General features: G+C 35.1%; 5 protein-coding genes, 1 non-coding gene and 1 pseudogene across 9 annotated transcripts; 3 read left to right on the top strand and 4 right to left on the bottom strand.

Moving 5' to 3' along the window:
- Positions 1-241: 241 nt before the first annotated feature.
- Positions 242-2,332, top strand: LOC111280702 (magnesium-chelatase subunit ChlI, chloroplastic). Its single transcript, XM_022868117.2, has 3 exons — positions 242-510; positions 661-776; positions 1,073-2,332. Exons 1-3 carry the CDS (start codon positions 408-410, stop codon positions 2,123-2,125), a joined length of 1,272 nt encoding a protein of 423 aa, XP_022723852.1. The 5' UTR covers positions 242-407; the 3' UTR covers positions 2,126-2,332.
- Positions 2,333-2,763: 431 nt separating this feature from the next.
- LOC111280704 (nudix hydrolase 11-like) lies at positions 2,764-5,748 on the bottom strand. The gene is made up of 6 exons (XM_022868118.2): positions 5,608-5,748; positions 5,358-5,529; positions 4,170-4,560; positions 3,942-4,084; positions 3,250-3,369; positions 2,764-3,137 (listed from the first exon to the last, which is right to left on the bottom strand). Exons 3-6 carry the CDS (start codon positions 4,450-4,452, stop codon positions 2,916-2,918), a joined length of 768 nt encoding a protein of 255 aa, XP_022723853.2. The 5' UTR covers positions 4,453-4,560; positions 5,358-5,529; positions 5,608-5,748; the 3' UTR covers positions 2,764-2,915.
- Positions 5,749-5,891: 143 nt separating this feature from the next.
- Positions 5,892-10,570, bottom strand: LOC111280703 (protein IQ-DOMAIN 9-like; annotated as a pseudogene). Its single transcript, XR_016334915.1, has 6 exons — positions 9,935-10,570; positions 9,302-9,408; positions 8,777-8,938; positions 7,666-7,893; positions 6,558-6,671; positions 5,892-6,473 (listed from the first exon to the last, which is right to left on the bottom strand). The product of XR_016334915.1 is annotated as a protein IQ-DOMAIN 9-like (transcript).
- A 201-nt stretch (positions 10,571-10,771) lies between these two features.
- Positions 10,772-10,845, bottom strand: TRNAI-UAU (transfer RNA isoleucine (anticodon UAU)). The gene has a single exon. It is a non-coding gene; the product is annotated as a tRNA-Ile (tRNA).
- A 530-nt stretch (positions 10,846-11,375) lies between these two features.
- LOC111280706 (E3 ubiquitin-protein ligase ATL41-like) lies at positions 11,376-12,495 on the top strand. Its single transcript, XM_022868119.2, has one exon. It carries the CDS (start codon positions 11,627-11,629, stop codon positions 12,290-12,292), a length of 666 nt encoding a protein of 221 aa, XP_022723854.2. The 5' UTR covers positions 11,376-11,626; the 3' UTR covers positions 12,293-12,495.
- A 2,222-nt stretch (positions 12,496-14,717) lies between these two features.
- LOC149510626 (uncharacterized) lies at positions 14,718-17,558 on the top strand. Its single transcript, XM_089757310.1, has 5 exons — positions 14,718-15,878; positions 15,981-16,121; positions 16,606-16,772; positions 16,899-17,073; positions 17,190-17,558. The coding sequence occupies exons 1-5, from the start codon at positions 15,207-15,209 to the stop codon at positions 17,391-17,393; spliced, it is 1,359 nt and encodes a 452-aa protein (XP_089613436.1). The 5' UTR covers positions 14,718-15,206; the 3' UTR covers positions 17,394-17,558.
- Positions 17,559-18,983: 1,425 nt separating this feature from the next.
- LOC111281059 (apoptosis inhibitor 5-like protein API5) lies at positions 18,984-25,016 on the bottom strand. 3 transcript variants are annotated; one of them, XM_089757308.1, is made up of 18 exons: positions 25,000-25,016; positions 24,777-24,827; positions 24,565-24,676; positions 24,331-24,492; positions 24,075-24,174; positions 23,905-23,970; positions 23,232-23,329; positions 23,070-23,144; positions 22,789-22,938; positions 22,475-22,540; positions 22,303-22,368; positions 21,396-21,506; positions 21,180-21,269; positions 20,971-21,077; positions 20,145-20,259; positions 20,002-20,067; positions 19,811-19,914; positions 18,984-19,552 (listed from the first exon to the last, which is right to left on the bottom strand). In XM_089757308.1, the coding sequence occupies exons 3-18, from the start codon at positions 24,649-24,651 to the stop codon at positions 19,357-19,359; spliced, it is 1,659 nt and encodes a 552-aa protein (XP_089613434.1). In that variant the 5' UTR covers positions 24,652-24,676; positions 24,777-24,827; positions 25,000-25,016; the 3' UTR covers positions 18,984-19,356. The 3 variants fall into 3 exon arrangements, with proteins under 3 accessions (XP_089613434.1, XP_022724374.1, XP_089613435.1); XM_022868639.2 differs by lacking the exon at positions 25,000-25,016 and having other exon boundaries at positions 24,777-24,897; XM_089757309.1 differs by lacking the exons at positions 24,777-24,827; positions 25,000-25,016 and having other exon boundaries at positions 24,565-24,764.
- Positions 25,017-25,067: the final 51 nt, after the last annotated feature.

Below are 25,067 nucleotides of genomic sequence, written 5' to 3'. Positions count from 1 at the left end.
CATAAATACGAGAATAAATTATACATTTTAAATTTTATACATCAAATTTATATAAATCAACAAAATTAAATTTTAAATTTATCAATTTTATATTTCAAACTTTGTTTTATTTGGTCAGTACCCAAAAAAAATAAAATATACTACTACAAAGTTTCTAGGCTCTATGCACCATTAAGCTGCTTTATGGGGTTTATATTTCTAAGATTTATAGCAATTAATATATGACATTATGAGTTGTGACAAGATGACAAAGGCAAAGGCAAAGAAAGAATGAAATCTATCTTCTTATCCGCAACCCAACAAACCAATAAGAAACCATGTCCAGCCGCGAGAGTCAAGTAATCTTATAAACTGTGACAGATTTACACCACTCACTGAAAAAGAGAAGAAAAAAGGCAGGGAGTGGTATGGCTGCCGTACTAGGAACTTCATCAACCGCAATCTTAGCTTCTCGGTCTCTCGTTTCTGCTTCCTCAAAGCTTGCCATTCCCTCTATCTCCATTAACTCAGGTACATTCCTCTATCAAACTAACTTAACTATGCACTTCACTTTATCTTCTTCGCATTCCAGTTCTGATAGTATGAAACCAAATTAATGTAAGATTTAGGCTTTGGGTATTTTCCATGGGCTCAGATTTGACATTTTTTGTGGTGGTTCAGGGCAGAGTTCTGGAAGAAAGTTTTACGGAGGGATTGGGATTCAGGGAAGGAAGGGAAGGCCACAGTTTCATATCGCAGTAGCTAATGTTGCCACTGAGATTAACTCTGTTGAACAGGTATTTAATTAACTTTGTTCTCTTCTTTTATTTCATGCCATTTTGAGATCAAACATTTATTTGGTTGTTTAGAATCTTTAGAAATAAAAGTGGCATCTTGGAGAGTTGTGTAATTCTGTTTTGTATTTGAAGAAATTGTTTTTTTTTTTTTAATTTTTTTATATTTATAATAGCACCTGAAGAGTTGGGTGTTTGAAGAAAACGCTATTGGACAGGAGGATATAGAGCATAGCAGAACTGTAAATGATAGCTTTTGAATTTATGTGAATGAAGCTTGTGAACTTAATGATTTTCAGGCTCAGAAGCTTGCTGCTAAAGAAAGTCAGAGACCAGTGTATCCATTTGCTGCTATAGTAGGACAGGATGAGATGAAATTGTGTCTTCTGTTGAATGTGATTGATCCCAAGATTGGAGGTGTTATGATCATGGGTGATAGGGGAACTGGGAAATCCACAGCTGTTAGGTCCTTGGTTGATTTATTGCCCGAAATCAAGGTAGTGTTTGGTGACCCTTATAACTCAGACCCGGAAGATCCAGAATCAATGGGTATAGAAGTCAGAGAGAAGATTACAAAAGGAGAGGAACTGACAATTACAATGAGTAAAATCAACATGGTCGATTTGCCATTGGGTGCTACTGAAGATAGGGTCTGTGGAACCATTGACATTGAGAAAGCCCTCACTGAGGGTGTAAAGGCATTTGAGCCTGGGCTTCTTGCTAAAGCCAATCGAGGGATTCTTTACGTGGATGAAGTTAATCTTTTAGATGACCACTTGGTGGATGTTCTTTTGGATTCTGCTGCCTCAGGATGGAATACAGTTGAGAGAGAAGGTATTTCCATCTCACATCCTGCACGGTTTATTCTGATTGGCTCAGGTAATCCAGAGGAAGGGGAGCTTAGACCACAGCTTCTTGATCGGTTTGGAATGCATGCTCAAGTGGGGACTGTGAGGGATGCTGAACTTAGAGTGAAGATTGTAGAGGAGAGAGCTAGGTTTGACAAAAACCCCAAAGAATTCCGTGATTCTTACAAGGCAGAGCAAGAGAAGCTCCAACAACAGATTGCCTCGGCTAGGAGTTCTCTTTCTTCTGTTCAGATTGATCATGATCTAAAGGTTAAAATATCCAAGGTTTGTGCTGAGTTGAATGTCGATGGATTGAGAGGAGATATTGTGACTAATAGAGCTGCAAAAGCTCTTGCTGCTCTAAAGGGAAGAGATAAAGTCACTGCAGAAGATATTGCCACTGTCATTGCCAATTGCTTGCGGCACCGTCTTCGTAAGGATCCTTTGGAGTCAATTGACTCTGGTTTACTTGTCCTTGAGAAATTCTATGAGGTTTTTGTCTGAGAGATGCATAAGAAAGTCCTTTTTCTAATGTTTTTATCTGCTTCCAAATTGTTTTCTTAGTTTTGTTCCTTCGTTGATTTTGTTAGCCTTTCTTTTGATACAATCCAATATTGTGGGACATTCAAATCAAACTAGATTCTTGGTCTGTCATGTGAAGGAAGAGTAAAACGAAGGGAAGATTGCTATGAATGAATACTCTGTTTAGAATTTCTGCTGGCCACTTTCTGGATGCCTATGATGCATAGGTTTCTTTTACTAAATTGTTTCCTATAATGCATCATAGTTGATTATATGCTCTTTCCTCTCAGAGTTAAATAGTTTAGTTTCTCAGTCCCTTTGATTTGGTTTCTTCGTTTCTTTCCTTCTTTTAGCCCATTATACTGTCATCAATTGGTGGTATTTTACTGCTTTGAATTCGATGATATTGTCAGCTGCAGTAATAGTGCTTGCCAGACCATATCATCCCTTTAAGACACGATGTTAGAACTTTAGCTCAAAACCAAGCACTCAGCATACATTATATGAGCAGGCATGAACTCATGGTTGAACTTAGTGCAACTAGCCTACTAGCTACTGTTTGCAAAAATATACATCCTAAGTTATCAAGCATATGTAAATGCAATCAAGACCAGAGGATCTGTTTTTAAAAAATAATTCATGATTAATTGGTGGCACTTGGATTGCTTCATGACAATGCACTTGTAATCTTCAATGATATGATTGTAAAGAAGGCTGGTAGAAAGGTTATCCTAAACACAATGTCCTATATGAAACCATGAAAATGCTGAATTCACAGCTTAGGGATGACCCTACTTATGGCCATATCCCAGAACTTCGGTCTCAGCTCTAGAAAAGCAGGTGGCCGCTGGTAAACTATTGATGCAACCTTGATCAAGATTCCAGCCGTCAATGCCCAGATCACGTACTTTTTATTTTCTGCTTCATAGTCAAAGTACTGGAGCAAATACTTTTCTCCCATCCATTCTCTCTCTTCTGCCCACCGGTTTTCATCCTGTGTTCAGCACAATGAGATAAACCACAAATCAAGGCAATGTAATGTAATAAGATTCCTTTTTGTCAACCAGTAATGAAGCCAAGGAGCAACAACGGAAATAGAATAATACCTTGAGAAACATTTCCAAAGGAGAATCAAATATTGCTTCCACTTCATCCGCACATGGAGATGGACTGAATGCCTTTGCATCTGACAGTATACCCACCACAGGGACGACCATCATGCGACGCTGTGAACAGAAACAAGTTCCAGATTAAAAGTTAAGTATGCCTAGAAACAGCAATGTTATACAATTGAAGTTATCATTTCCATTTTCAGGCAACCTAATGATGCTGAAGGACCTCAAATTAAAACAGCCGGTGGAATAACATGCTAGGAGAAACACTTGCGAAATCCAACATTAAGAAGGGCAATAAAAAGAACAGTTTCTCATGGCTATAACCTATAGCACATCTGCAACATCAATCTAGCAACCTAGCTACCTCATCTCTTAAAGCCAAAGATCGCTGATGGTGGGGTGATCAGTTTAGGGTATAGATCCCAGGTTTTTCAAGCAACCACCAACCTTTTTCGCCAAAATAGGATACTTAAATCTAAATTATGAATTCCTTCCATGGCATAGTGAAAAAAACAGGTTAGCCATGGAGCGTCTTCACATTTAACATACTAGATTTCTGAAGTACTGTCACAAATGACGGCATTAAAATTAATCAGATGAAGCAATCAAATTCCTTGCAAAATTATATTTCTACAAATAGAATTTTGAAACCAGATTGCCGAATTCAAGGTACAGTGATTGACCTTGGTGAAAATTGGTTCAAGGACAGTAACAACATTGACAAGCGAAGGGTCCAAGCCAATCTCTTCTTTTGCCTCCCTCAATGCAGTCTCTACATCATCAGCATCAGTTTCCTCTCTTTTCCCTCCAGGCAATGCAACTTCACCTAAAACCAACCACACCCCACTTACTCTTTTAACACCCAAAAAACATCAAGACATCATGAGACAAGATATATATCAAGGTAGTACCAGAGTGAGAAGACAGAGTTGATGAACGTTTGGTCAGTATTACACGGAGATCATCATTGTTTCCTTGAAAGATACAGACAAGAACGGCAGCTCTTTTGAGCTTTTCAGGATGGTGGTAATCTGATTCTGGGATGTTGCTGACAGATTTTCCAATGGAACATTGTATTTCATGAGAAACTGATTCTGGGATTTGATGAAGAAGAGGCGGTTTATAAAGGCGAAGCCGTTGAGCCAAGTTTTCGAGTGCATCAGATCTTAATCTGGGATTGTTGTACGAACCCATGAGCTTGAGTTTTGAGATTTTTCTCTGCTTCTCAACTATTGTTTTGACTTTGTCTGATCCGGATCATCCAGGACGTCCATTTATGCTTTGACAGTTGCCTTCCTTGACCTTAATTATTATGGTAATTAAAATTCAATACCTAACAAACTATATCAATTATATAATCTGTTTTTTCCACTAATAAATGAATTAATGTTCATTATTAACTGTACCAACTATTTTTATAATGGAAGCTAATCATAACTTATTAATAATGCATTAATCCCTTATTTGTTTTTTTTTTTAGAATTATTTAGACTTTGGGAAAATTGAACAAAAAAATTTACAAATTGCTCAAATAGTTAATATATTAATTTTGTTTTTATTTATTATGTTATAAATTAACATTATTCATTTTTTTTTATTTTTTTAATATTAATCATATTATTACTTCACATGTTTTTGCAATTAATTGAATTAACCGTGCAGTAATATACATTTCAAAATTTATTTTTTTCAACTATGAAGTAATAATTCTTTTCTGTCTTTCCTTTGTGGGCCTCGTTTTATTTTTATCCTCACTTTCACTGTCCCTGGCCACCATCAATGATCGGACCCTGCCAGTGGTCCAATCTCTCTTGCTCTACCTCCATGCTCTCTTTCTCTCCCCGGTTTTCTTCAAGAAAGAACACAAAAAGGTTGAGCTGCCCTAAAATTGTACTTAGAATCCCCATTGAACTCATATTCTATATAAATAAATATGTTATATAGATTTGGAGAAGGTTGACTTCTTATTCTCAATCTCATAGTCAAAGAAGTGAAGAAGATACTTCTCTCCCATCCATTCCATTTTAATTCTGAGCCAAGCAATTCATACACTGTTTTAAAAAGGGTAAAACGATACAGAAAGAGTCGAAGAGGAAAACCTTGATAAACGTTTCCAGGGATGGATAAGCAACAAAACTACCCCCAATACTAGAGAGAGAGGGCCTGTTCTCCTTTTCTGGTGATTACTTGTAGAGCCTCCATCTGCTCGGCAGTCAAAGCTACGAGAACAAGGGGCCATCATCAAGGGGCATCAAGGAAGCTGGTTGTTTTCTGTCAAGAATCAATTAAAGGATAGAGCTGGAGTTTCATTATAGTAGTTCAACTAGAAGAAAAAAATCTGGCGATTACCTATAGAAAAGGCTGCAAATAGAGACAGTCTTTAAAAGGCCTGCTCCAAGCATAAAACTTCACTCCATTCGGATCTAATTTTGATGTCTGCATTGAATGTGAATCTCCAATCTTGATACCAATAAGCGGGCAAAGGTAGTTGAAGTTCTGCTAACAAATTTGTAAAGTTCCTTTGTTAATGGAAGGGGAAGATGGTATCAGAATTAAACAGTGGAATTTGAATCGCGATATTGCAGTACAAATTTCATGATATACGAAACAGAAGATAAACGAAAAGAAAACAAAAGCAACAACTAGAAAGAATCACCATTACTGCCCCAAAACCAAGCCGTTCTTTAATTTCTGTTCTCATGCAATGCATACTCTCACCACTTCATATACAAGCTAGAAACATCGTATAAATACATATATATTTCCACACCAAAATAAAAGAAAATGGAATGTGCTCACTCATAGCTGATAAGTTCTCCGCAACACGAATTTTTGAAAACTAAATGGTCACTCTAACTATATCTTCGGCTTGCTGCTAAGTCGCTATCTCTTCTTTTTTGGCCGTTTGCTTCTTCAGCTTTAGTACTTTCTTGACGTGCAGCTGGTTTATCAGCACCAGGGTACGACAACCTCCTAGGCTTCATGGTTCCCTTTCCATTGGACATGGGGTTTAACTGAAACTGATGCTTTTGGTTTCGGTGAATTTGAGTTTTTACCAGCCTATTCTGCGCTTTCTTAGGGGTAATGGACTGAGTAGGGAGGCGGCTTTCCCATGGGCGAACAGCAATCCAGCGTTTCACCCAGCTCCAACCCCAATTAGCTTTAGCAAGCTCATAATTACCAAGCCCATTATTGTTAGAGTTGGGGGCCCTCCACTGCAAATCATGCATAACTCACGGTGATTGCGTGTATAACTTTCACTAAAATAACAAAAATGACAGCTCATGAGAATGGCATACCTGATGGGAAAAGGCATATGCCATAGTCCGCTCTCTCTTAACAGCTGCTTCTTCTCTCAGATGTATTTTTGTTAGAATTTCCTCCATTGTTTCATGGCCACCAGACCATTCCACCTGTCATTCATTTAAACCGTTATTAAGAGAGAGCTGAATAGGCGGGCCTACAGCGGGTAGTTTAAGAGGAAATAGAAGAACAAAGATATCTGGAGCCTTTCAACAGGAACTAGGAGCACCTGGGATTATTTGATTTGACAAATGAAGCCAATATTTTACACATTGCCAACAAATAAAATATCAAACATCTTAAACTAAAAAATGCTAATAAAATTGTAGACAGTAGGACATAAACTTTGCTATTCTAATTTCTAAGACCAGTCTAAAGGGATCAAAAGGTCTCTGGATCAGAGCGAGTCTTCATCCAATAATTCCACCCGTTAGGATTCAGACATCACCTTGTATCATGAACTGTTAAAGACTACTCATACCATTATTGACTCAGGAGCATCAAATAAGTTTGCAATATACAGGAATTGCAGTCTATAGGATGATTTACTTTTAAAGTAGAATTCATATCAGGAAAGCTGATAAAAGACAAATGTCCCCTTAGATACGGATAGGTAAAGATGGAATACAGGAAATGTGATGCAAAAAAATAAATAAATAACTATATAAGCAACAACTTAAGAGAATTAAAAACAAGATTCTAGGCTATCATAGATTTAAACCTCAACAATTTGTCTTCTGATTTCTGTTTACAGTGATTTGTTGCAATTTAGTATATCAAATCATAACACATACTTCATTAAGAAAATGGAAAGGTGACTTGGAATGAACAAAAACTACCAATAGACAATAAAATAGAATATGCATGCCAAATGACCATTCCTACTGTTATCCAGACATCAAACCTTCTCCCACTTGAATCCTGGCAAGCTCTTAAATTGTACTGATTATTAAATGTAAAACATGATCCCACGGAAAATAATGTGATGCTAATTATCCACAATAGTAAGATGCTTAAAATAGCAATCATAGATGAATTCACATGTTTAAGATGAATAGCCTTAACAAGCATGCTGTCAACATGAGCTAGGGCTGTTGATCTAACCTCTAAGTCATGCAGTTTTGCCTCAAGCTTTAGCTGATTTGCTATTTTCTTCTGTCTAAGACGACCTTCAGTTACCATACAGAGTCGACGAGCTCTTATCTGAGCCTGTATGTTGCTCCATGAATGAAGATAATTTAATGTTGTTGTAGCTTGCCTTTTGATGGAATAAGTTTGGGTTTGAGCCTTTAATCTTACTATACCTTTCAATCTACGTAAACGTTTTCTACCCTGAATCATGAGAAAAGAAATTATTAAACCATTCTACCTACTCAATGTTGAACATGTATCTTATATTTATAAGATACCTTCAAGTGGATTAAAGGGCGAAAGAGGAGAACAAAAGCCACACTTGCATTTTCAACATATAATTGAATTTAGAAACAGGGGAGATACTTAGACGCATGGTCTCCATATCAATTAATTATACAATATCATGTGCCTATATTGCTTCTCTACTAGAAAGATTTGCACAAATGCACTCAATAAATTATCAAATACCAGTCACTCCAATTTGGTGATTCAATGAGCTGAGAATGATGCATTAACAAGCAGAATACAATTAAATGTGTTGAAGCTACAATGTTGAAATACTAGATAGTTCTATCACCAAAAGTAAATAAGTAAAATCAGGTTGAATCTGACAACTAGACTCTTTGGGTAAGCAAAAACAGAGAGCAAGAAGATTCTTATTGGCATGATGCTATGACAAAATAACTCCATAGCAAGCAAACCATCTGTTGTCAGGTTCATGACATCCAGTATGATAGTCAAACATGCTTCTTTATAGTATAATATATTCAGTGCCTACTATTCACCTCATAAACAAGGCACAGAGAACAATGGCATACACTAAAATTTCCTAGAAGAAAGAAAATCTTTTCAGCAATATGGCAATACCTTACATATTCAAGATATGTCAACTTGCAATTCTCTAACAATAATATATAACAACAATTGGAAGAGTTTCTTGATTACTCAGTGACAAAAACATCATTGAGACACAACCACGAATGCAATGGGACACATGCATATAGATGAGTAAATGCATACACGTAAGCACATGTGCTCACATATTATGATGTTAATTTATAGAACTAGCACATCAACATACTCTATAGGACCGGAATGCAGTTTGGATCTGAGTTGCAGCTAAATCCTCAATTGGCATGCCAAGAGTGTTGGAATTTCCACTAGTTAAACTCGTTTTACTGGATGCCTTTTGCTGGCGTTTCTTCCATTTGAAGCCATTGGATTTTGTAGAAGCTGAAGATCCCTGTGCCAAACAGATGAGACCAGTTACAAGGTCAAGTTTACCTCAATAAGGAGATCAAATAAATGATAAAGTGAATGAAGCAAATGGTATCAAGGAAGGTGGTATTCACACTTATGGCTTAATATGAGCTTGGTGTTCGTGAGAGATCAAAGTAATTAAAAGCTTCAAAAATATCATTCCAATGGTAAATAAGATTAACCTTACAAAAGGTTTGGCTGAAGGATAACATTAATCCAAAAGATTCAAATTGCAAATAAATTATCTGAGAAGCAAACTCAGATTTATTTATAACTAGAAAACAGAAACATTTGCATAGCTTAATTTATGATTGTTAAGTAAAAGCCTTTGTAAGCTGGTAAATACCTTCACTTGCTTTGAGCCGTCATCTTTCACCTTCTTTATCATTGTCTTCAACAAATTTCCAGAACCCATTGTTGATTGTAAGTATCTGTATCCAACTTAGCATCAACCTGGTGGTATTTTTCAATGCAAAAATAATCAGAAACTGGAAATTTGGAACACAAATAATTCAGTTCCGTACAAGAACATGCCAGAAAGTTTAAAAGTTAGGATTTTTTATGCTATAAACATGATTTGATTTGAAAGTTGGAACATTTATTCATGGAAAGTAACTCCCAATTCCTAAAACTCAATCAGCAAACTTTTCACCAAATGAACAAATAGGCAACTATCCCAGTCACCCACCTATCTACTAACAGAAACAAGACAGTATTGCAAGAAGCGGAAAAATGCGGCAGCAACATAAACCCCATCATATTAGATAACCAAACATTATATTTTTAGAGGAAAAATTAGTTTCAAATTTTGACTCCATGCAAATTCGCTTAATAATACTAATAACATCCAGAACCCAGATCCCATCCATCCCTCCCAATCATGGGTATCACCAAAATGACATTTGTTTCCCTTATGAAAGCAAACAAAACCAGAAGCAATAAGAAACCAAACCAAAAATATGGGTTACCAATGACTTACCAACAAAGCTGTCAAAAAACCAAAAAGGAGGTGCTTTCAGAGGAAGGAAGACACTCAAAGCAAAGATTTTGGGAGGGCTAAAAAAAGGAAAAGTTGGTGACACCAATAGTACAAGTTGTAGTAAAAAAGAAGGAAAGCCGGAAATCAAAGAAAAAAAATAAGAGAAGGGGAGGTGTGGAATGTGGATTGTCATGGCCCATTACCAGCTTTTCCTCACTCTTGTTATTTATTTTCCTTCTGTTTGTTTTTTGTTTTGGTCTCAAAAAGAATAAAAAAGCTGGTCTACAAGAAAAGAAAAAGAGAAATTATATTAAAAAGATGTTTTTGATATCTCCCTCTCATCAATCAGGGGCTCAACAACTGATATGAAGAGCTGGGGGAGTTTGTCTTAGTGGGTGTTGGCTGGGTTTTTCTTTTTGAGAAAGTTCAACTCAAGGGAGATGGGCTAACAACAAAGACAGGACTACAAACAATGACATTCTAAGGTAGATAGGCTGCCTATCTATAAATTCAACTGCAGATTTTATTTGTACATAAATTACTGCATTAGTAGCATGGAATATGAATTTTTAGAATTGTCAGATGGAATCAAGTGGTCATTTTTCAATAGTGTTGGATTGGAAGAGGATGGAAGCAAAATGGATGTTTTTCATGTGATTATTGTTTTGGTTAGGGAACTTCATGGTGTATGGGTTTATGACAGCTATTATCTTTGTGGAATCTTGACCGTTTGTTTCTTGTAAAATGAATGATCTGATTTTAAACTGGTCAACGTTGTTTACCGGTTAACGGGTGGGTTGATTGATTCGCGTGACTGACGAGCCAATATACAAAAGATGGTCCCGGCGGGGCTCGAACCCGCGACCTTCGGCTCATAAGACCAACGCTCTAACCAACTGAGCTACGGGACCACTTGATTATTTTCGTACACCTTTCTTATACTATACTATTTTTTATTGAACCAAATTTCTCCTTTTTTTTTACATCAAATTTAATATTTTTCTTCGAAATTATTGCATATATAAGAATCGAAAGCTTCTTAACCTTATATTTGATAAGGTTAATAAATTAAAATTAACAATATTCTCATTAAAAAATGTAAAAGGCGTCAAAATATATAGAAGTTACAAGTAAAGGAGAGCAAAGTCATTCGGGAAAGAGGAAATTTGTAGCTCAAATTAGGACTTGACCATGGAAGATGATAGTCACCCTTTTAAGTTAATTGTTTAATGGTATTAAACTATTAATATTTCAGTCTGCTTACGGAAAGATAATGTCAACATGTAATTGACAATAGGTTACGTAAATCAAGCGGCATTACCTATGGTTGAAGATTTTACACCAGATATCGTTGGAAATTTTTTATGTACGCCGTAGACTTGGAAACTAAGTTTCTCTTTCAATCAATATTCATTTTTCTTAATTCTTCAGCGAACGCACTATTATATAGACATAGATTGGTAAACAATGTTAGGAGTATTGTAAAGTCAAACTCATGGCAGGAAATGAAAGGTTGGGTAGCTAGCTTCAACAATATATATCCTGCTCTAAAAGTTTATTATTCAATGCCCTGCGCACAGCATTTCTTACAATTCACATTACAAAGCTAAAACCAAAGAAGATTCTTCTCATAGAATTTGTTATATATATACCTCTAATATTGGCTTCCGTTGAAGAGAAATTAGGCCAACTATGGGTCCGAAAGATGACGATGTTAGAAAATTTGGTTTCAGCCGCACGATCATGGTCGCGGCAATTGCCTCTTTACTTGGAGTTGTGATGCTCATGATATTGCTTCATCTCTATGGAAGGTATCTTCTGAGACGCGAAGAAAGGAGACGACGTGCCGCCCTGTATTCCCTGAGAACTCAAATTGAAACGATCGGTGGAAGTTCCATCAACGAGGCACCCATGTCAGGGCTCGACCCTTTGGTCATAGCCTCATTGCCGAAGTTCACATACAACCTAACCACCAGCGAGGTTGATCATTATGAGCCCACGGAATGCTCGGTTTGTTTGGGAACCATCACGGAGGAATCCATGGTCAGGCTTTTGCCAAATTGTAAGCACATATTTCATGTGGAGTGTATAGATTCGTGGCTTGGATCAAATACAACTTGCCCCATATGTCGCACCGTGGCTGAACCGACGTTCCAGGTGCCAGAGGACAAGGGGCTTGGCAGCAGGGTTCATCCCACGGCTCCTCCTATAGAGGAAAACGCGTCTGATAGTGCAGCCCAAATGGAAAAGGAAGGTGGACCATCAGGGTCAGGATCACGATTTGCTTCCTTTAGAAGGATGCTTGGTAAGGAGAGATCATCAAGTAGGAGCCATAGTCAAGATTTAGAGAGCCAGTGATGGGTAAAATCATTTTATTAATTTTTCTAGAAAATATTGTCTTTTTTAGGGATATTACTTAGTTTTTTTTTTTTTTTTAATGTAGGGTTATTACTTAATTATTATTTCTACATGTATTAGTAGTCTATGTACATTCGTTTGAAACCAGCTGCTCAATATTCTTAAGAAATATTATGTAAGAAGGGAGTATATATATTTATATATCTTGATTCCAAGATACAAAGAGATTTATCTTGATAAATAATGAAGCAATGAACAAATTACAAAAAAAAAAAAAAAAAAAGATAAAAACTTTGTGCTAAATGTGGACAAGGGGTTTATAGTTTATACCTTAATTAATCGTTTCTTTTTCTTTTGATTTTATTTTTACAATCTTTTATGGAGAGATTAATTCAAAGCTCATTATTCTTTTTCATATATTTTTTTAAAAAAATTACTTTCCAAAACTAAATGCAAATCTTTGGTATAAGTCTGTTCTTTTTGGTACATATTGTATATATCTTTTGATACTAACTGGGTGAAGTAATTATCAATTAATTTAGGAGATCTTGTTGTAAGAAAAAGAAATTAATCTGGCAAAAGAATTAAGGCTTAAATCTCTATAAACTAATCAATAAGAGTTAGGATTGAATTGAAATTTGAATGCTTTCAAACTAGTTATAGGCATTTGTCATACAATCATTTTCTAGAGCTTCAAATTAACCATGTAAAGAAATTTGCTGATGGAAGCATCAATGCTATTAGCTTCAGGCTAAATCAATAGTCCAATTTAAAATAAGAATTCTCATAAATGGAATTTTTATTTAATTAATTTCAAAACCTAAAATTGTGCCCTTGTTTGCACCTTTAGATTCATAAATATATATACATGATAGATCAACTTATACAAAGTAAAATTTTTTTAATTTTATATAATATAAATTAATTTTTCTTCATATATATATATATATATATATATTCAATTAAAAGACTTAATCATGATTTGAAGATGCTTTTTATAACGACATAAGATGATCATCTCTTCTAACTAGGGACGGCAATCAAGCTCGTCCCCGACGGATTTCGGCCCGACCCGATCCTATAGGGTTGGATTTTTTTTTTTTTTAATTTCGAGTTTCGGGTCGGGATCGAGTTCAGGTATGCCTAAAACCCGACCCGACATTATTAAAAAATTATTTTTTAATTAATTAATTAATTATTTATATATATATTTATATAAGGATATTTTTAAATATTTATATTTAAAAAATAATATTTTATATTTTAAAAATAATATTTTTATTAATTTCGGGTCGGATCGAATCGTGTACGATTTACATATTGTCGGATTCGAGTATTAAAAAATTGGAATCATATTCAGATTCGAATTTAATAAAACATAAAATCGGATCAGGTTCGAGACAAGCAAAATCCGACTCGAATTCGACCCGATGCCATCCTTACCTAACCCATGTGACCAACAATTTTGTTGCTTGCCAAAATTTTCAACCAGCCACCCTATTATTGCACAGGTAAATTAATGATAAAAACAAGAAAAGGGAAAAAAAAATTTTTAGGGCAAACATACTAAATTTACATTGATTCCCGAACAAAGATTTGCTTTAACAGGCAGTAAGGTTTGAATCTAGTTGTGAAATTTTAGTATGTTTTTAATATCAAAGATGCCTTTTCACCTGGGGATTTTTTTTTCCCTCTTTCATTTATTACCATAATTTACCAATGTTTTCCCATTATTAGTGAAGCTTTCCTTAATTCCTTTTTCGTATATGATTATTCTTTATGGTAATTAATTATTAATTCATTAATTATTTAATGAAATTATTTTTAACAAAAGTTTCTTATACGATTTTATAACATAAATATAGTTATCTAATTAATTTTTCAAGATTGAGAAATTGAATATTCAAGTACTATATTTTTATTTATAAAAACTAAATTTATGTTTTTTTTTTTTAATTTATATGATCTATTCATTGTTGAGGGTTTACTTGAAAATCCAATTAAAAAAATTTTCACCGCATAAATAGTGCATTTTAAATCCAATGCACTTTCCAATATAATAAGAACCCCTCTACTTGAGTTCTCAAATAGATTTGTCAATTAATATTTTTTTATTATATAAAATATTAATAATTTATGTATTTATATTATATTTTATACGTTATAATTTATGTCGATTTAAAAATATATTTTTTTTATTAAATTCATTTATAATTTTTATTAAAATTTTAAACCATGTTCATAATCTATTTTAAAATTACCTTGAATTAATAAGGCTTTTCATTCATGCAAACGTTAATGCTTGGCAAAATTGGGGTCTACTTCCGAACTACTAACCAAAATTAGCACCAATTAATGTCTTATTATTCTAAGTGGGGCCCAAAACAAACTCCTTAAATTCCATGAAAATGTGTTACTCTAAAGTGGGCAGTGGCATTTAAAAACTCCCAACTGCTTATGAAAATGGCAAAGATTTTCAGAGATTTTGAGACACATACTGCTATGGACCTTCATGAACAAAGGCACTAGCAAAGCAGCAACTCTCTTGGACAGTTTCATCTTCTTATATACTCACTACTGACAAAGGGATTTCGATGATAGCTAAGTTCAAATTTATAACATCGTTTTTTTCTCTTTATAAGATCTTTTATCCGCTTAAAACAGGGGTAGACTTTCCTTAGTGCCACTTCTTCATTACGCATAAGTAGCCTCTTTCAACTCTATACATCTTTCGAGATTTCATTTTCTTGTATCTCGGTTTTTTGAGTGATTTTTGTTTCTTCTTTTAGATTTGCGATCTTGAAAATAGGGATTTCTTACCACTTTCATTGCTTCGTCTTTGTTATTTAAATGTTTAGATTGATGGTCTTTTAATGCCTTATTACATTGGTGTTCGTGCAGGAAAACCAGACCAATGTGCAGCAACAATACAGGCAACAACGCTGGTGTTCGTGGGGTTACCAATGCCAGTGGTGTGGTGGGTGATCATGACGACTATGAAAGTTCTAGTTTAAGGAAGGGAAAGAAACAAAGAATCCCCAAAAGAGGGCCTGGAGTGGCTGAACTAGAAAAGATATTGCGAGAACAAGAGAAAAAAGATGGTCAAGTAGAGAAAGGAGAGATAATTGGAGGGATCTCTTCGTCCTTAGTTCCCTCTCTTCCCAATACTTTTCCTCCTCCTTGTTCTTCCTTTGCCTCCTCCTCAAATTCTTTACCACAAATTGTTCCTTTCCTTCCTGATCATAATCATCTCTGCAACAGTACTCCTAGTACTCCACTTCTTCCTCCAGTGACGACCCTCCATGTTAATGGTAGTTGTGATCTTAAGGGTAATTCACAGTGGGGCAGTATGGATGGTAATGGTCGTAGTAAAGGAGTCTATATTGGCGGATCAGGCATATTTTTGCCTGAACAAACGTTATTGCCAATAACGTGGGGCTCCCCTGAGACAAGAAAAGGCGAGGAAAGTTCTAAAACGGCTACTGAATTTTCATTTCCTATACTTGTTTCAAACAGATCTGATCATAACAAAATTTTTTCTCCTCCCATGTTGCAAAAGAACCATGGCCCTTGCCATCCTCCAATGGTAAAAATCAAGAAATTGTCAAGTTTATGCAATTTTTTAATTAAATTTGTGATTATTTCTACTCTTTCTAATTTCAAGATTGGTCATCATGAATTCAAGCAGATGAATCTTTTTCCGCCGTCAACAATATCGTCTTCATCAACCCCATCATCATCATCTGCAGGGATGTATCATCATATTGAGCCCCCTTCAAACCAAAAATCTTGTCACAACTACACAACTACATTGCCTGAGGAAGACAAGGCATGTGCAAATTTAAATGCTGTATATTTTATTTATGTTTGTCTTAATTATATATATAGTTCTCTTGATTCTTTTAATAAATCAGAAAATCTGCTACATGGGTTTCTTTCCTTTTTTTTTTTTTTTTTGGCTAAATATATAAATATAATTCTTTAATTTGAATGCTCACGTTTTTTGTGCTGTTTTTCTTCACCCATTTCAATGTGGATTCAGTTCTTTGCTTCTCTTTAAGGATGCTTTAATTAAAAATGTAAGAGAAGATGATAACTAAACCAACATTTCACAACATATTCTAAATATATTATCATCGGTTCTCAACACAGTCGATGAAACTAGAACTTAGTGAGTGTAACTGCATGTGAATTCGATTCTTTATCTAAAAATTCTATATATAGGCCTTTAATCTGACTTGTTTTATTGATTGAGAAGGATCAACTGCGAATATGGAGTCCTTCCTAATGCCAAATTTACTTATTTTAATTAGATGATCGGCGCCAAGCGGCCAAGGCCTAATTTCCCTGTCGACAACTGGCCACCAGCTCCTCCTCATATGCCATGTCAACTCCCCCCTTTCCACCTTCAGATTTCCAGGCTTGATCCTTCATCTTCGTCCAGCAACCATGGTGGGTTCAATCTCGGAACAGCATCCAGGTTAGCCTCCTCACCTGATATTTTCATTAATATATGTAAATACATGAGGTTCCACATCCTCACCAGCTCATAATTTTAAGTGATTTTGGCTATATTTATCTTTTTTGGGGCTTTTGAAATTATCAGAGACCCAATGCCGAGTAGCCCTTCGGAGCTGAAAGTAAAAACATGTGTCAATTATCATGGGAACCCTAGTAGCAATGGCAGTGGCCCCCCATTAGGCTCTCCAACAACTCCTTTGCCATCAACTCAAAATTGTCAACCAGACATCTCCAAATTCATCAAGCGATTCCCTTTCCAAGTAAGATATTGAACTTTAAAAGGGAATCTGTTTTCATTTTGCTTGGTTTGAAAAGTGTGTTTTGCTTGCATGATTTTCATTGTGCTTTACTTTTGTTTGTCTTTTTTCATTTTCAGGAAATGAAGGAAAACACTGAGGGGTTGCTCCAAAGGTCATCATCAGGATCAGAAGTATCAGTTCACAACAAGAATTTCTTTAGATTCTTATTATCACCAGAAGACCAAAAGGGTGCAGCCGAAGCTACTCTAAGCTTAAAAAATGAGAAATTTTGTACTGAAAAAACAGGAGACTCCTCCATTGATCTTAACCTAAAGCTCTAAATCGGTGCATGCCCTCTTTAATTAGAGAATGTAGTTCCAAACAAGTTTAGATTAAGGGGCATGCTATCTACAATAGACTGGTTTTGTTTTATGGATATTAAATGATCTTGTGAATAACATATATTTGCTTTTAATGGATGAAATATCTCTTATGTATACAAGCCCCAAGAAGATTACCAAACCATCACATTGTTCATGAACACCACACCATAAAGCTCCCCCATCCCTTTTAAAATATTAGTAACAAATGCATATGGCTCGATTTCAAAATTCATTCAAAACACAAAGCATATATACAAGTCAGAGAGAAATAACCTCTGAAATTGTCAAAGAGATACGGCCATTTTTGTTTTCTGTTTTGCTGAAGTTATTGTCATCAATGCTAGTTTGAAGCTCAAGGCCAAGGGTATTACCACATATGAGTCCAAGAATGAGGGAATGTTTGCGGAAGTAGGGAAGTCCATACTCTATATATATGTGTTGTCATGAGGGGATTTTTTAGCAGAATTGTAATAGCAGTTCCCAGAGTGATGAGAAAAGCAGCCTTGGAGTGATTCCACCATGGTTTATCAGTATCCCTTCTCTCTTCACTCCCTTTCTTGGAAGGCAACAAACTTTGCTCCTCTTCATTATTGTTTTTCTGCATTTGCAAGTAAACGTTCATGACAACATGATTTTCCACTTTTGAACAAAATCCTACCGTATTGATTGATTTATTTATGCCCTTGAATTTGCACTAATGTGAAAACCGTCTGCTCTCTCCCTGAGCAAGATCATTTGCATCATTATTTGCCTTGTTTAGCCAATTTGAGACTCCTCTAACAAATTCTGTTTCATTTATATTAGAATCACCAGAGATGCCCAACTCTTTCTATTGGAATCATGGCAAGAACGAAGTGGACATAACAGTGTCCAATTGTCACAAAGATAGACAACAGGGGATAAAAATATATGTATGTGAGATATGTTGACATGAAGTTAGCATTGCACACTTTCTTTTGGAAGAAAATTTATAATCAAAACCTCAGTGCGGTAAAACGGATGAACTGCCAATTAGAAGAACATTAAGGTGAAGAAGAAATCACTTGAAGAGGAACATCCCTTCAATAATCTAAGAACAAATAAACAAAACAAGTATCACATTCTTCGAAGGATAAGAAGGTTACCATCACATTGACTCCCTGCTGCACTTGTCCAGCAATTCTCAAGGCAGTCAGTGGATGAAGGGATTGTACCGTTAAGAAAACAACTTTGGGCTTTTAAATGCTTTGTCTTCGACTATTAATTGAAGTGTTGCCCCCAAGCTATTGATTTTTTTGGGGGGGTTTTCTATAATCATTTTAACCACAATAAATTGAGCAAACAAGTTTTTCCTTTAAAATATCAAATTAAAAAACGCAATATAATTAGTTATAAATTAATGATATTATTATAGTTAAACCGATTATTAATTAAACACAATTCATTTGGAAATTGGAAATTAAACATTTAAGATAACGGTCTTTTAAAAAGTAGATATAAAAAAAAGGAGTGTGAGCGCGGGGACTAATTCTAGTTTATTTTTAAAATTAAAAAAACAAAATGGAATGCTTATTTAAGTTCACAATCAACTTTAACAAACTGGGTCACGTTCTACATAATCATACTTATGAAATTGTCTTTCAGATACAGCCTTCCACACATTCTAAGAAGTATGCAATGGTTGCTCAACTACAATTAAACTTGAATAGGATACTCAAATTCCTAATGCTATCCCTTCAACTTTAAATCAATCTCCAGAGGACTAGAATGGCTGTTGTTAGATCCCGATGAGTCTTAAAACTCATCAGCATCCTGAATCAAACAAAACTTGTCACGAAATGATGGTAGGTTTTAACAAATCAATGACTTCTCTTTGTATTCTTCAGGTACAAACAGATTCTCCAAATTTTGATCATCATTGTACTCTGTTTCATGCATCAAACTACCGGTAGCCTCTTCCTCTTCCGCGTCCTGCCCAACCCCTCCCCCTCCCCCTGCCTCTTCCACCACCCCTCCCACCATATGATATGCCTTCCAATGCTCTATTAACAAGCTGGTTTTGCATGCCACCAGCTCCACGGCCCTTCTTTGTCACCAAATTATTTGACCCATTAGCTGCAGTAGCAGGTCGCTTCAACCTGCACAACAATTATGCAACATAGAAATTGTTCTCTTTCAGGGGCACACTGTAGCAAGAGTCAACTTGATACATGTATGAAAACGAATTTAATTTTATTTGGTTTTATTCTATTAAAGTTATGCAGCTCATAAACCCCTGCATCAGGTTTTAATCATGCGGTCTGATTCTCAGTAAAGCCAAAAATACATGAAGGGTAGAAAGAAATCTAACATCGAGCAGAAAACAACAACGGTTAAAGATCAAACAGGTAACTTACCCAGTTGCAGTTGCACTGGAGGGCACAGAAGGTTTTATAGCTTCTTTCCAAGAAAGGTTGACACTCTTATCTCCAATAAATACAGGTGTTTTTGAATGTAAGGGCTGAAAAGGTAAATAATAATAGATAAGCTGCTGAGAGTTTAGGCACACATGGCACAAGCTTAGAAGACAAATTTTACTCCCTTTTACCTTTGTCATAGCTAAAATGTTATTGCAGGTACGCAATCCAGTTGTAGTATTCTGCTTTTGAGTTTTCTGCAAGCAGAAAATGCAGGATAAAGTCAAAAAGGAAACAGAAAATATAATATGCAGGTTTTTAAGAATAAACTCACAATGATATCCTTCGCTTCATCGGATTTAGCAGCTGCCATTGCTTTGTTGTGCCCAGCCATTCCCTGAGTTAATTTCTTCATGGTGGCCCTAGTTAGGTCTTCAACACTACTCAATCTGGATCACCATTCATTAAAAAGTTAGTATGAATAGCACACAAGAAGCATTATCAAAAATGATGACAACAATTCAACTGAGGATTATTGGTTTGAGGGCACTTCAAATTTTCTTTCCATCGGAGCATTCTAGATTGATTTGTGTAGTTAGCTTGCAGCCAACCTGGACCTCTATGTTGAATTTAAACAATGGATTACAGCCCCACCTTAAACAACCCTAGAGCAATTGTTTGTTCCTCAACAAATTGTGTAAGTCTGTTTGATAGATTGTATCTTTTGTTTTTTCTTTAAAAATAGAAGTCATTGGTAAATATCTCAATTAATTCACAGATTCAACATATATATCAGTTTAAGCACTTGTTAAAAACTGGGAACAAAATGGGAGTAAGAAAGAAACAGGTCATTAACAGATGTCTGTCTAACATACTTCATCTAGTGATACCTAAATAACTCACATCAGATTTTATTGCTATAAGATCCCTGTTGCTCAACTTCTATTCACTACTTCCGCAAGAATTTTTAAGATAAAACGATACAAATAATGTCTTCAACAAAATGAACTTATTGATATGTACTTACACAAATAAACACAAATAAATTATGACTGTTATAAACAGAGAAAGCTTCATCAAGATACAGTAAGACGAAAAGAATCAGTTATTTTTTATATTTTAAAATTTTATAGCATAGGGTAGAAGAGAGTCAAGGTTACCTCTCAGTGAAGTCCTTATAATACTCTAAGAAGTCCTCCCCAAGCCTATCTGACGGTTGACCAGTCACAATCTTGTAACCACATAGATTATTTGTGGCATTGGGAGCCTATGTAACAATAATAATCGAATAAGAATTGCATAATTTATGTGGGTAAGAAAATTTTGTTTTTAAAAAGTTTTTGGAGGAAAAAAAAAAAAAAAAAACAACCTTGTGAGCTAAATGGTGAAATGAAAACAACAAGCATTCAACATAGGTAAAGTTTGTTTCTTCTCCAATCTTCCTCCGAGGCATGTACTTCTGAGAAAGAAAAAAAAAAGATTTATAGATAATAGAGTTGATATAACTATAAACATGTGTGAGACAATTATTATCACAAAACTCCAAGAACTCAACAAGATATGATAAGAAAATGCGCACTCATACCTTTAAAAGCTGAACAACAGAAGGAAGAATCTGGCGTGAATCCTGTGGTGTGGTGTGAGGAGAAATTTCTGCTAAAGCTTTGAGCAAATCTAGCTTTCGTTCCTCTGGAAGCTGTAAGACACAAATATTTTAGAATGTATTCCTTACCACAGTGCTACCAACTCAGTAAAACAATTGAGGGTCATGCAAGAGTCTTCACAAAACAGAGTTCCTCAAGAATTTCTAGTACAAAGTAATTCCCATTTTCAGGGAACATTCAGATGTATAAAAATGACCAAGAGACACCTCATCATATTTTAGAAACTTTTCTAGGGCTTTTAAGGCATTACCATTTCAAATTTTTCTACCAAATGGATGTTAATATATGTTAAGGCATGCTAAATTTTATAAATGACACTGATATTATTGGCCACTAGCTACTTTCCAGCAAACTCCGTTGCCATTCAGAATATAGCCTGAACCATATGACATGAAACTTTTGCATTAACACTTCCATGCCCTCCAGATTTCCCACCAACAAGAAGGTAAATAGACTAAAATAAACATATTGTTGGATCAGATCAATCCTAATTTCAGAAGCTCTGATTATTAACTAAAAGGTACCAAGCGAATAAAGGAATTCAAAAACTTCAAATAGAAAAAAATAAATGCCCAAGCTCTGGAGCTCAGAGAAAAACTTAAAAGATCCATCCACATCTATGACAAAATGCAAATCTTCATAATCACTAGAGACTAGAAAAATAATCATAAGCACTTTTCATTAAGTATCAAAATAACAGTGCTAACAGTAAAGAAGAAGGAACTAACTAGAATGAATGTATATTTACTGCAATAATACCAGGATTCATGCAAAATGAGCTTAGATTACACGTGTTGCAGTAGTTGAGGTCACAAAATAGTATTTCACCTTATCAAAAACAGGTATAATGTGCTTGTTTAAGTAGTTGAGGAATTTGCTCCCAGATGCACCCCTCTGTAAAATGATTTAGAGGTAATAGACAGATAAGAAATTTCATATATCAGAAGAATATTTAACGGGAGAAAAGCAGATATTTAGTAATATCAAAAGCAATTCTTACCACAAAAAATGGAAGAGCCATGAACAGGCATGATATCAACCTATCTATATGATCTGCATCTGAAACCTGCATCCAAAAGCCATTTGAATAGTTACAAAGTAATTTCACAAAATGACAGTGCAATGATGAACCTGAATGAGACAATGTTGACTGGTACAACTATTTTTAAATTTTAAGGTGCGACATCCTCTCTAATGAGTATTACATTAACTTATGCAAAGAGGTGACTTGGTATATGTAATACATCATATAGAATCAAGTCAGGCATCATAAAGAAAAGATTTTAAACCAATATTCAGCAAACAAGCACTCACATCAAATTGTGCATCTAAATCAGCCTGCCCTTCAATTATTCCAATAAGTTCAGTCAAGTGCTCAGGAGGAGCTTTCTCCCCAAATATGCTTAAACTTTTTAGAAAGTCCATAAACATTCTGAATTCAGCTCCAGTTACATCTCCTAAACTCTGCAATGGAATTAAATAAAATCAATCCAGCGTCTTCCAGTCCAAGTTCAAAATTGAAAGTTTGCAATTCTGGTGGAAGAAGGAGAGACTAGAAAAAATGATGAATGCTTAGAGTAAAATCAAAATAGTACCTTTTTAATTAAATCAGTTACATGCTTTTCCATTTCCTCCTGAGGTCTCAAGAGTTCAACTTTAAGAGGAAAAACCTACAAACATAGTTGATTTCCCCCAATTATCACACAAAACAATGCACTAGAATAGCAATAACGGGTAAACAAAGAAGCAGTCTTAACCTTATCTCGTATAAAGCACAAAACCTTGTCGCGTATAGTGTCATCTTGACTTGGGTCCTCAACATTCCAAATGTTCTTGAACAATGCAGTCAAGGACTCTGCATTCACAAGAAAATCTAGTCATCAAGGATAAAACGAGAAACAAAAATTCCAGAAAATGAAGTGTTCACATAATTGATTGGTGCCAAATTTACAAGGATATTACAGCATAAAAAAGTGGTTGATTACACTTATCAATTTAACCATTGCAATCTAACTTAGTATTTCATTAAGTAGATGCCCAAAGTTCTTTTATTCACAAAGCTCTTGACCTACATAAACAACCCAAACATCTTCTTGCCCATTGAAGAGGAAATGAATAAAGGCAATATGAACCATAAGACCCACAAATTTAGTGACAAAACCCTAGTGAAAAAGCCACATTAAAAGAAGCACTTATAAAAAGCACAGTGACCAAATATCATGGATTTTGGAGACATTAAAAGACATGAAATCTGCCTTGGCCGATAAAGAATGGTATCAACTCAAAGTATCAATATAACCAAACTCAAATTCTAACAAATTTGGTCTAATAACTCAAACATGTAATATTACCAATAACTTAGAGTCAAATTTCACCATTACAATAAAATTAAAGCATAAATTACCAGATTTCATGAGAATGCAACATTACCTTTCACATCCTGCCTCAACACAGACATTAGGGCTTTATGAACAGCATCACGCTCCACAATCTCCTCTAGAACAAACAAAGTAAAGCAAAGACAAGGTTAAATACACAACAAAAAACACATAATTTGACATAGTAACTGTACAAACTATTAAAAGGAATTATATTTTTACCAGCAGTAAGGAGTTGCCCTAAAATGTCTACTATTTTAGAAATATACTCCTTTGTATCCTTGCAAAATAAAGGAAGGCCCCGAATCGCTTGCACCCGAACCTATAAAAAGTTTAAATTTAATTAAATTGAAGACAGTTACTAAAAATTCCACTTTAATTACCCAATTTGTCAGTACCCAGATATAGTAAAAACGAAAATAAATGTAAAGAATACTTGTATAGCGGTGAAAAGAGCGTAGATTATATATGAACTAACCGCCAAATCTTCTTCTTCAATCAAATCGAAGTGCGCATTGAGAGCACGGCTGGAGAGGTTGGGGAAGAACTTGAAGAAGCGAGGAATTAGCTGCGCAGCCAATTGCTTCGCCTTTAAGCTTGTTTTCGTGGCATCGATGATTCCTTCGTAGTCTCTGACACTCTGTACCAGAGATTAAACAAGTTACAGATAGAAAAGAAAAACCCTAGGTATAGAGAGGGAGGAGGGGCCAACCTGAGACTTATCCTTGGCCTCGTTGAGGCGTTCGCCGAATTCGTAGAGCTTCTCGATTTGCTTGGCTTCCTCGGCAGCGTCAGCCATTTGGTGGATTTAAGGAACTAAGAGACTGAAAATTCAACAATATTAACATAACAATAAAAAAAAAGAATTCAACTGAAAATTTATATTATTAATTTGAGAGAGAGAGAGAAATTAAAAATATATACTTGGAGTGGGTTTTTCTAGGTTTTTTTGTTCTCCGTTTGGTAACTGGGAAACTGAGATAAAAAAACAAAAGAATGGAATTAGGAGATTTCGTTTCAACGTACCGACCCGACCCGAGTCGTCGGATCCATTATTATTATATGAATTATTTGTTTGCTAATGATTATATTTGCAATAAAAAATATAAAAAATAATTGTTCAAAAAGAAATAAAGGAAATAAAAACCTTATTCAATTGCAATTGGAATGTAAGTTCTTCACGTTCATCATTTCTTTTATGAGCACTCATTACAT

This window comes from Durio zibethinus, chromosome 28, assembly GCF_047325235.1.
Source record: "Durio zibethinus cultivar Kanyao isolate XHJ-2024 chromosome 28, ASM4732523v1, whole genome shotgun sequence".
Lineage (NCBI taxonomy): Eukaryota > Viridiplantae > Streptophyta > Magnoliopsida > Malvales > Malvaceae > Durio > Durio zibethinus.
Note: the sequence above shows the minus strand (reverse complement) of the source record. Positions and strands in the feature narration are given on the sequence as shown.

What these genes read in the sequence shown, in the direction of transcription:
- LOC111280706 (XM_022868119.2), top strand. Translation starts at nt 11,627, where the DNA reads ATGGGTCCGAAAGATGACGATGTTAGAAAATTTGGTTTCAGCCGCACG.
- LOC111280704 (XM_022868118.2), bottom strand. Translation starts at nt 4,452, where the DNA reads ATGGGTTCGTACAACAATCCCAGATTAAGATCTGATGCACTCGAAAAC. An exon ending in AACTCTGTCTTCTCACTCTG is followed by an intron (nt 4,085 to 4,169) that starts GTACTACCTTGA and finishes GGTTGGTTTTAG; the next exon opens with GTGAAGTTGCATTGCCTGGA. An exon ending in CTTTGGAAATGTTTCTCAAG is followed by an intron (nt 3,138 to 3,249) that starts GTATTATTCTAT and finishes TGCTGAACACAG; the next exon opens with GATGAAAACCGGTGGGCAGA.
- LOC149510626 (XM_089757310.1), top strand. Translation starts at nt 15,207, where the DNA reads ATGTGCAGCAACAATACAGGCAACAACGCTGGTGTTCGTGGGGTTACC. An exon ending in GCCCTTGCCATCCTCCAATG is followed by an intron (nt 15,879 to 15,980) that starts GTAAAAATCAAG and finishes GAATTCAAGCAG; the next exon opens with ATGAATCTTTTTCCGCCGTC. An exon ending in CATTGCCTGAGGAAGACAAG is followed by an intron (nt 16,122 to 16,605) that starts GCATGTGCAAAT and finishes TATTTTAATTAG; the next exon opens with ATGATCGGCGCCAAGCGGCC.
- LOC111281059 (XM_089757308.1), bottom strand. Translation starts at nt 24,651, where the DNA reads ATGGCTGACGCTGCCGAGGAAGCCAAGCAAATCGAGAAGCTCTACGAA. An exon ending in AGGCCAAGGATAAGTCTCAG is followed by an intron (nt 24,493 to 24,564) that starts GTTGGCCCCTCC and finishes TCTCTGGTACAG; the next exon opens with AGTGTCAGAGACTACGAAGG. An exon ending in TGTGCTTTATACGAGATAAG is followed by an intron (nt 23,145 to 23,231) that starts GTTAAGACTGCT and finishes CTATGTTTGTAG; the next exon opens with GTTTTTCCTCTTAAAGTTGA.
- LOC111280702 (XM_022868117.2), top strand. Translation starts at nt 408, where the DNA reads ATGGCTGCCGTACTAGGAACTTCATCAACCGCAATCTTAGCTTCTCGG. An exon ending in CTCTATCTCCATTAACTCAG is followed by an intron (nt 511 to 660) that starts GTACATTCCTCT and finishes GTGGTGGTTCAG; the next exon opens with GGCAGAGTTCTGGAAGAAAG. An exon ending in AGATTAACTCTGTTGAACAG is followed by an intron (nt 777 to 1,072) that starts GTATTTAATTAA and finishes AATGATTTTCAG; the next exon opens with GCTCAGAAGCTTGCTGCTAA.